This window comes from Rana temporaria, chromosome 3 (assembly GCF_905171775.1).
Source record: "Rana temporaria chromosome 3, aRanTem1.1, whole genome shotgun sequence".
Lineage (NCBI taxonomy): Eukaryota > Metazoa > Chordata > Amphibia > Anura > Ranidae > Rana > Rana temporaria.
The window spans coordinates 249289184-249300530 of NC_053491.1; the positions used below are offsets into that span (position 1 = coordinate 249289184).

An 11347-nucleotide genomic window follows, 5' to 3' on the forward strand; every position below is an offset into this window, starting at 1 on the left:
ACACTGGTTCCCACATTGCACTAGTGTAAACCCAGGGTAAAGGTTAGGGAAAAAAGGGGGGAAAATGCACTGGAACGCATAAAAAATGTGTCAAAAACGTGCATGCAGAAAAGCATCTGGAATTCATCCGGACTGCGTTTCTATGGTGTGAACTGGTCCTAAAAAGCATCAAAAATGCACTGGAACACACCAAAGTTCACCTAAAGTACCAACAACGCACTGAAACACACATGTCCTTATGGGCCAGTTGACACCAGATGCAGTTGCATGCAGTTCCGTGCAGTTCCGTTTTTTCTGCATCGATACAGTCAGTTCCAGTCAGTTTCCGGTCAGTTTCTGCGCCGGAAACTGACTGGAACTGACTGCATTGGTGTGAACTAGAGCCATTGGAATACATGGAAAACACTGTGCATGCATTTTTAGTGCAGAAAAAAAAGCACACTGCATGGAACTATAGCACTAAGAGCCAGTTCACACCAGATGCAGTTCCGAGCAGTTCCGTTTTTTCTGCGCCAATATAGTCAGTTCCTGTCAGTTTCTGCACCGCAGACTGACCAGAAACTGACTAAGACTGGATTCACACCTATGCAGTTTAAGGCCTGATTCACACCTATGCATTTTTAGTGCTTTTTGCATTTTGGAGATTTGCATTACAGAGCGCGTTCCATAGGAAACTATATTAAATGGACGGTAGTGCAAATTTGCAAAATGCAAAAAGAACTAAAAATGCATGGGTGTGAATCAGGCCTTAGTGCATTTTGCATTTTGCAGATTTGCTGTTCAGTCCATTTAACATGGTTTCCTATGGAACACGTTCTGTAGAGCAAATCCGCAAAATGCAAAAAGCACAAGAAAAGCATATGAATCAGGCCTCAAACTGCACAATACTCTTTCACTGTGCCAGCAGGAAGATCAATCTAGATTGTAAGCTCTAACGAGCAGGCCCCCCTGCAGAAAGAAAGGCACACGGAACTGCGTTGTCTGGTGTGAACCAGCACTAAAAATGCATGCACAGTGTTTTCCATGTATTCCAATGGCTCTAGTTCACACCATGCAGTCAGTTTCCGGTGCAGAAACTCAGCGGAAACTGAAGCCCCGTACACACGGCCGAGGAACTCGACGTGCCAAACACATCGAGTTCCTCGGCGTGTTCAGTCCTGGAGCCGCCGAGGAGCTCGGCGGGCCGAGTTCTCCCATAGAACAACGAGGAAATAGAGAACATGTTCTCTATTTCCTCGCCGAGGTCCTCGTCGGCTTCCTCGGCCGAAAGTGTACACACGGCCGGGTTTCTCGGCAGAATTCAGCTCTGAACCGAGTTTCTGGCTGAATTCTGCCGAGAAACTCGGTCGTGTGTACGGGGCCTGACTGTATGGTGTGAACTAGAGCCATTGGAATACATAGAAAACACTGTGCACAGGCATAAATTGCGAATAGGGACGACATTCCGACGATGGGTCTGAAGGAGGGAGGGGGGAGGAAGGGGATTTGGGGGGGGGGGGTTCCCTTTTTTTTGGGGGGGGTAGGGGGAAGTAGGGGGAATTAGGAGGGATTAGATAGTTGGTAGTCGATGCAGGGTGATGGGAAACCCAGAAGACAACCAGAAGGGTAGAGACCCCCGAGAGGGGTAAGCCCAAAAAGAAACCTATATCGGGGGTCTCCTCTCGGTTTTTCTTTGCTTTTTCGCTTGCTTGTTAATTTAAGTGGCTGATGTATTGGTTGATGGTATCACAAGATGTGATTATTGTGAATGCCCTTAACGTGTATCTGCTTATCTCTTTGAAAACAATTAAAATATATATATGGAAAAGAAAACACGGTGCATGCATTTTTGTGCAGAAAAAAAACACACAAAACTGAATGGAACTGCGTCTGGTGTGAACTGGCCCTTAAAAAAGAGAGGGGGGGGGGGGACGCACCTGACCGCATCAAAAACGCATCAAAAATGTGCATGCAGAACGCATCCGGACATTTTTCTATGGTGTGAACTGGCCCTTAGAAGGCCGGGAGGCAAGGGGTTAAAAATCTAGTATCAGTGCATCCCTTATTATTATTATTATTATTATTATTATTATACAGGATGTATATATATTGTTAGCTCGCAGGAGCATGGAACACCCTCTTGTATTGAGTTGCATTATTGCTGTACTGTCTCCCTTTATATTGTAAAGCGCTGTGCAAACTGTCACTGCTGTATAAATCTTGAATAATAATATAGGGCCAGATTCACAGAAGAGATACAACGGCGTTTCTCTGAAACGCCGTCGTATCTCTCAGAGTATCTATGCGACTGATTCATAGAATCAGTTACGCATAAATAGCCCTTAGATCCGACAGGTGTAATTGTCTTACACCGTCGGATCTTAGGATGCAATACCTCGGCCGCCGCTGGGTGGAGTTTGCGTCGTTTTCCAGCGTCGGGTATGCAAATTAGCAGTTACGGCGATCCACGGCGGTTTTCGTGTTCGTTACGTCGGCGCAAGTCTTAGTTTCCCGTTGCAAAGTTAAGCAATCTTTTTCATTGCTTAACTTTACACCAGCCATGTTAAAGTATGGCCGTCGTTCCCGCGTCGATTTTGAATTTTTTTTTTTCGGCGTAAGTACGTTACGGACGTCGCGATTCACAAACACGTCGCGCCGCCGTAATTTTGCGCAAAGCACTTCGGGAAAATTGCGAACGGAGCATGCGCAGAACGTCCGGCGCGGGAGCGCGCCTAATTTAAATGGTACACGCCCCATTTGAATTGGGCGGGCTTGCGCCGGACGTGTTTACGATACACCGCCGCAAGTTTACAGGTAAGTGCTTTGTGGATCGGGCACTAACACTGAAAACTTGCGGCGGTGTAACGTAAACGGGTTACGTTGCGCCGCCGCAATTGTACCTGAATCTGGCCCATAGTACCAGCCGTTTTCTCAGTTGCAATACAGTTCAATAGAGGAGAATTATGAAGGCCTTGCTCATGGAGCTTACAATCTAAAAGCAGTGTCTGCAAAGCAAGGATAACGGTGCAAGTATTGGGGGGGGGGGGGGATGCTTGTAGAAGAAGCAATGTGTGAATTATGTGAAGCTGATTGCATATTGCTGAGTGACATAGAAATGCGATTTTCTGCAGTCATTGGTCTGATGTCACAGTATCCAGACTCAGGCCTGACTTCAAAGGCAATTGGCCTCCTTGTAGTCAGATAGCAAATGTATCTCTATCACTTAAACGCCAAGCTGATCCTTGGAAATGTTTACATGTAGACACATGAAGACATGACAAAGAAAGAGCTCTTTAAAGCGGAGACTAGAAAGAGAAGATTGGTTATATGAGCTTCCTCTTCATATAATCAGACGTAATTACCCAAGTGACTTTTCAGTTTCTTGTGATTACAGCCCTACAGGTATCACTAATAACACAGCGCAGTGTGTAGCCTATGTAATTAACTCCCTCTTCTTCTTCTTCTCTGGAACAAAAACAGTCCGCAAATCACTGCCATCAAGGAGAGAGCCTCCCTGGCCAATCACAGGAGGACACCGCTGACGTCACGCCGCCCCGGCCTTTCCTGTTGGCTGTCAGAGTTTCTCCTTTCGATAGAGGAAAAAGTTCCCTTGACTTTCCTTGAAGTGTGTTGCTCGTGGAGTATTCACGCTCAGAGCTGGACTTACCTTCATCGATCCCAGGGACCCTGAGCAAGGAGTTGTCACCATGTCTTCTCCTAGGGACACCAGAGAGGACTTCAGCTCTGATGAAGAAAGCTCCGCTCGTCCCATCCATGTTAGTCCCATGCATTCCCCATCCGAAGCCGAGCACAAGCTCAAGATCTCCAGCCTGTCTTTCAGCGTGGAGGCGCTCATGGCTGATAAGAGGGTGCCCAAGGAGGTCACCCATCTACGTGGCTTGGACACTTCTGGGGGCAGCGCGGGCGCCCCTAGGCATCTGGCTTTGGGCTCCGGGAACAGAGAGAGCCCCAGTCCTCCTTCTGGCCTCACCAAAAACCTCGAGACTTCTTCTGTCAAATCCGAGAACTCTGAAGATGGCACAGGCTGGCCAAATGAAGGAGGCAGATATTCCCCTCCACCAAGTAAGTCGATTGTCTATGGTGTGGTGCCAGGGCGATGGGTATCTGCGGTGCAGCTCTCTGATTTCATGTAGGGCCATTACTGCCTCTTTCATCTGCTTAATGAAAGCTGACTGCTCTGCATGCTCTGATATCAATACCTCTGTGCATTCCTCAGTCTCATATGTGTGGAGGATCTGATCTCACTAAGGGGGTGATCTATTAATACTGGAGCACCCACAACCTACCTCTGTGCATTCCTCAGTCTCATGTGTGGAGGATCTGCTCCCATTAAGGGGGTGATTTACTAATACTGGAGCCCCCACAATCTACCTCTGTGCATTCCTTACATGTATGGAGGATCTGCTCTCACTAAGGGGGTGATTTACTAATACTGGAGCCCCCACAATCTACCTCTGTGCATTCCTTACATGTATGGAGGATCTGCTCTCACTAAGGGGGTGATTTACTAATACTGGAGCCCCCACAACCTACCTCTGTGCATTCCTCAGTCTCATATGTGTGGAGGATCTGCTCCCACTAAGGGGGTGATTTACTAATACTGGAGCCCCCACAATCTACCTCTGTGCATTCCTTACATGTATGGAGGATCTGCTCTCACTAAGGGGGTGATTTACTAATACTGGAGCCCCCACAACCTACCTCTGTGCTTTCCTCAGTCTCATATGTATGGAGGATCTGCTCTCACTATATTTACTAATACTGGAGCACTCACAATCTACCTCTGTGCATTCCTTACATGTATGGAGGATCTACTCTCACTAAGGGGGTGATTTACTAATACTGGAGCACCCACAATCTACATCTGTGCATTGCTCACATGTATGGAGGATCTGCTCTCACTAAGGGGGTGATTTACTAATACTGGAGCCCCCACAAGCTACCTCTGTGCAATCCTCACATGTATGGAGCATCTGCTCTCACTCAGGGGGTGATTTACTAAAAACTGGAGCACTCAGAATCTACCTCTGTGCAATCCTTACATGTATGGAGGATCTGCTCTCACTAGATTTACTAATACTGGAGCACCCACAACCTACCTCTGTCTAATCCTTACATGTATGGAGGACCTGCTCTCACTAGATTTACTAATACTGGAGCACCCACAGTCTACCTCTGTCTAATCCTTACATGTATGGAGGACCTGCTCTCACTAGATTTATTAATACTGGAGCACCCACAGTCTACCTCTGTCTAATCCTTACATGTATGGAGGATCTGCTCTCACTAGATTTACTAATACTGGAGCACCCACAACCTACCTCTGTCTAATCCTTACATGTATGGAGGATCTGCTCTCACTAGATTTACTAATACTGGAGCACCCACAATCTACCTCTGTGCATTCCTTACATGTATGGAGGATCTGCTCTCACTCAGGGGGTGATTTACTAATACTGGAGTACTCAGAATGTACCTCTGTACAATCCTCACATGTATGGAGGATCTACTAATACTGGAGCACTCACAATCTACCTCTGTGCATTCCTCAACCTCACATGTAGGATCTGCTCTATGGGGGAGATTCACCAAAACTGGAGAACTCACAATCTGGTGCAGTTGTGCATGGTAGCCAATGAGCTTCTAACTCCAGCTTGTTCAATTAAGCTTTGACAATAAAATCTGGAAGCTGATTGGTTTCTATGCAGAGCTGCACCAGATTTTGCACCCCCCCCCCCCCCCAACTCCCCACTTTTTTTGCTATTTTTAATGATTTCCGGTAACCATGGGGTTAAGCTTAAATGAAGCTGTCTGGTGCATTTGTGTTACTCAATAGATTGTTGCTTCTCCCATAGGAAATGAGTAATGATCTCAGCTCCAGGCATGGATGGGCAAAGCGGTAGACTTCCCAGCACAGCATGGCAATCGGGTCTTGTGCCTATAGGAGGCAGAGGCAACTTTGTTGTCACATTTTTCTCATTATAGATACAAAGACATTATATCAATGCAGTAACATAAAACATTGGTAGTATGCTAGGCTAGAGTAGAATCGTGTCCCGTCATTCTTATTAGTGGGAAGAATAGTGTCCCGTCATTTTTATTAGTGGGAAGAATAGTGTCCTGTCACTATTTACTATTTACATATACTCAAGCCTTGTACATCTACCCCTTTCTGCTTCTGTATGAGGCTTGTAAATTGTACATTTTCAATGAAAATATATGGAGGAAAAAAAGAACCTCAGTAAGCTAAAACACAAGTCTCAGAATTCTGTCATTTCAGATCTCATACAACTGTCATTTTTTTCAGGATTCTTATATTAGTGTGTTAGCTTTCAAACTGAGCTAGTCACAAGATTATTTCTAATAAAATATGTCACTGGGAAAGAAGTGATCGAAGCAGAGGGGTGTAGCCAAAAAGTTGTGTGCCCACAAGATCTAAAGATGACCATCCGGCCCTGATGGCAGCTTTATATTACAAATGGGTATAGGTTTAGGGATAGACTTAGGTAATATCCTTGACCTAAACAGTATCTTCAGCTTAACATGATCTGATTGGCTGCTAAATAGGAGGTCAGAGGGAGCCGATTTGTATTGAGACGTCTAAAAGTTAATCAATATATATTTTTTATTAATCAATTCGATTTAACCTTTTAATGCCCCCCATATCAATATCCTTGACCTATACGGTATCTTCAGCTTAGCACATGACTTGATGGCTAATTATGAAGTCAGAGGGTGCTGCTCTGTATTGAGACGTCTACAAGGTAATCAATATGTATACATATATTTTTACTGATCAATTACATTAACCTTTTAATACCCCCCCATATAAATGTCCTTGGCCTATACGGTATCTTCAGCTTAGCACATGACTTGATGGCTAATTATGAAGTCAGAGGGTGCTGCTCTGTTGTGAGACGTCTACAAGGTAATCAATACATATATTTTTAGTGATCAATTACATTAACCTTTTAATGCCCCCCATATAAATATCCTTGGCCTATACGGTATCTTCAGCTTAGCACATGACCTGATTGCTAAGCATGAGGTCAGAGTGTGCTACTTATTGAATAATTGGTCCCAATACATAACACCCTCTGACTTTTTAGTGTTGAGACTCCTACAAATGAATCTATAAATATTATTTTAGTGATCAGATAGAAAATACTTCCTGTATGAAATTTTTTATCGAATTCATCTCTAAAATAATACTTATTGATTAACTTGAAGACGTCTTAATACAAAGCAGAACCCCCTGACCTCATTATTAGTAACCAGATCATGGGCTAAGCTGAAGATACTGTTCATATAAGGAGTTATTAAAAAGTTCCTTAATATTGATCACTAAAAAATACATGTATTGATTATTTGGAAGACGTCTCAATACAAAGCAGCACCCTCTGACATCATGGCTAGCAATCAGATCATATGGTAAGCTGAAGATACTGTATAGTGAAGGATATCACCTAAGTCATTATTTTTTTTTTTGGTCAATTAGAGGGACTTTTTAATGCACCCCATATGCATTGAGACGTCTACAAGGTAATCAATAAATATATTTTAGTGATCAATTATATTAACCTTTTAATGCCCCCCATATAAATATCCTTGGCCTATACGGTATCTTCAGCTTAGTACATGACCTGATTGCTAGGCATGAGTTCAGAGTGTGCTACTTATTGATTGATTGGTCCCAATACGTAGCACCCTCTGACTCCTACACATGAATCTATAAGTATTATTTTAGTGATCAATAAGAAAATGCTTCCTATATGAATGTCCTTTACCTATACAGTATCTCCAGTTTAGAACAAAATCTGATTGCTAATAATGAGGTCAAATCTGTTGATTTGTGTTGAGACTACTTCCAAATAATCAATAAGTATTATTATTTTTTTAGTGATCAATTAGAGGAACTTTTTAATGTCCCCTAAATGAATATCCTTTACTTATACAGAATTCTCAGCTTAGCACATTATCTGATTGGCAATAATGAGGTCAGATGATGCTGTTTGGTTTTGAGACTACCAATTAATCAATAAGTGTAATGAGAGGCATTTTTAATGCTCCCCAAATATTTTCTTTCTTTTTTTTTATTTTTTTTATTAGTGAGATCAATAAGGAAAGCTCTCATAAAGTTTTACCCCTCACCCCACCCCCTTCCCACACACACACACATTACAGCCCTAAGCTAAACGCCATTGTGGCTGGTGTGTGGCTCCAATCCTGCAGCAGATGAGGATCATGGGATCCGGATGTTTATTTAAAATGTTTCATGGTATCTGCAGATGAGCACTACAAATACATGTGTTTGCTGAGACCTGGAACAATACCGGGATTGTCAGATGGTTTGTGGCGGCGTGTATTGTCGCCGGGGAGCGATGTCAAACAGTGCCTCAAAGACAATGATCTGCAAATAAAAGACAATGATCTGCAATAACATTAACTATTAATAACCGACTCTGGTGACATGGGAGATTGTCCCCTGCGAACCTCTGAATATAGTACTTATAGAGGGGAATTGCCTAAAACAATATGCTATGAAACTAGTGGCCTGTAATAGACTGATGAGAGGAGACATTAGGGTCTGATGAGAGGAGACATTAGGGTCAGGGACATTAGGGTCAGGGAGCCTGTGTTCACAAATAAAGGGGAACATTTCTTCTTGGGATCATTTTTATCCTGTAGTCCTTTTTTTCTACATATTCCCTGCCAGGATTGGATGATCTCTCTCTGAAAACTGGTATTTATTTTATTAAAATAAATATATATTTACCATAAGCTTTACTTAAGAGCCATCTTTTCCTTGTTCTAACCTCCCAATATCGATTTTCAAGGGAAATTTAGCAGACATATCACCCAGACCTGATCGGGTATTTTTTATTGCTGGCCCAGTACATGTTTTTTTTATGTGTATATATATATATATATATATATATATATATATATATATATATATATAAATGTATGTATAGATATATATATATAAATGTATGTATAGATATATGTATAGATATATCTATATATATATATATATATATATATATATATATATATATCTATATATATATCTATATATATATATATATATATATATATATATATATATATATATATCTATATATATATATATATATATATCTATATATATATATATATATATATATCTATATATCTATATATCTATATATATATATATATATATATATATATATATATATATATATATATATATATAGATATATCTATATATATATATATATATATATATATATATATATATATATATATATATATATATATATATATATATATACACACACATAAAAAAAAAACAACAACATGTACTGGGCCAACAATAAAAAATACCCGATCAGGTCTGGGTGATATGTCTGCTAAATTTCCCCTGAAAATAGATCTATCTATCTATCTATCTATCTATCTATCTATCTATCTATATATATATATATATATATATATATATATATATATATATATATATATATATATATATATATATATATATATATATCCATCTATATGATATTCCATAAAATACACCTTCTGGCTTAAACAACGTTGCTTCTACAGGAGTTTTGTGTTCTGCCTGTATGAAGCAACTCAATGTTATCCTTTGTGTCCATACACATTAGGACGCTTACATGCATATTTTGAGTTCAACTTTTTAGGCTGGATTCACACCTACCTATGCATTTTTAGTGCTTTTTGCATTTTGCAGATTTGCACTACAGTATGGAACACGTTATGTGGTGCAAATCTGCAAAATACAAAAAGCACAAAAAATGCATAGCCTTAGCTCCATGCACATCTGTTCTCTTTTAAGTAAAAAAAATGCTCATGTAAAGCATTTTTTGTACAAAGTTTAGACGAGTTTAGGAGAGTTTTATGTTGTTGTTTTTTGCCAGTGAGCTCCAATCAGGAACGCGAATGAGAAGGCTTTTTTTGTCCTGCCTTTAAGGTTCCATGCACACTGGCCTACGTTTTTTTTTTTTGCTAGCCTAAATTTTTATATATATAGAAATTTATATATATATAATATGTATATATATATATATATATATATATATATATATATATATATATATATATATATATATATATATATATATATATAATATGTATATATATATATATATATATATATATATATATATATATATATATATATATATATATATAATCTCCATTTATATGATATTCCATAAAATACACCTTCTGGCCTAAAAAACGTTGCTTCTACAAGAGTTTTGTGTTCTGCCTGTAGGAGCAACTCAATGTTATCCTATATGTCTATGCACATTAGGACGTAGAGGCATATTTTGAGAACAACGTTTAGATGCTGGAAAAAAAAACCTTCTCATTTGCGTTTCTGATTGGAACTTGTACAAAAAAAATCTCTGTATAAACGTTTAAGAACAGACGTTTACATTGATTTCAAAATATGCCTGTAAAGTCCTAATGTGCATAGACACATATGTTCACCTCCTACCAGCCTCCAATATCTATTTTCAGGGAAAATGTAACAGACATATCACCAGCCCTGATACGTTTTTTTTGTTTGTTTAGTTTCTTTGCAGGCCCAGTATGTTTTTTTTTTTAATATTTCCATTTATTTGATATTCCATAAAATAAAGCTTTACCTAACTGGCATCAATATGAGCCATTTACACTTTGTATTAGCCTCCAATACCAGGAAACATTTAACAGGAGGTAGAAGTCACTACAAGAGCCATTTACACTTTGTACTAGCCTCCAATACCAGGAAACATTTAACAGGAGGTAGAAGTCACTACATAAGCCATTTACACTTTGTACTAGCCTCCAATACCAGGAAATATTTAACAGCAGATAGGAGTCACTACAAGAGCCATTTACACTTTGTACTAGCCTCCAATACCAGGAAACATTTAACAGGAGGTAGAAGTCACTACAAGAGCCATTTACACTTTGTACTAGCCTCCAATACCAGGAAACATTTAACAGGAGGTAGAAGTCACTACAAGAGCCATTTACACTTTGTACTAGCCTCCAATACCAGGAAACATTTAACAGGAGGTAGAAGTCACTACAAGAGCCATTTACACTTTGTACTAGCCTCCAATACCAATAAACATATAACAGGAGGTAGAAATCACTACAAGAGCCATTTACACTTTGTACTAGCCTCCAATACCAGGAAACATTTAACAGGAGGTAGAAGTCACTACAAGAGCCATTTACACTTTGTACTAGCCTCCAATACCAGGAAAAAATTAACAGGAGGTAGAAGTCACTACATAAGCCATTTACACTTTGTACTAGCCTCCAATACCAGGAAAAAATTAAC

The 11347-nt window shown here is 40.0% G+C and overlaps 1 protein-coding gene across 1 annotated transcript in view; it reads left to right on the forward strand.

The window, feature by feature from the left end:
• The first annotated feature begins 3567 nt into the window (after positions 1 to 3567).
• Positions 3568 to 11347, forward strand: part of MSX2 (msh homeobox 2) — a 15004-nt gene continuing 7224 nt past the window's right edge. Inside the window, exon 1 of the mRNA XM_040344556.1 lies at positions 3568 to 4062. Coding sequence (XP_040200490.1) covers positions 3687 to 4062 — 376 coding nt within the window. The 5' untranslated portion in view covers positions 3568 to 3686. The remainder of the gene's footprint in view (positions 4063 to 11347) is intronic.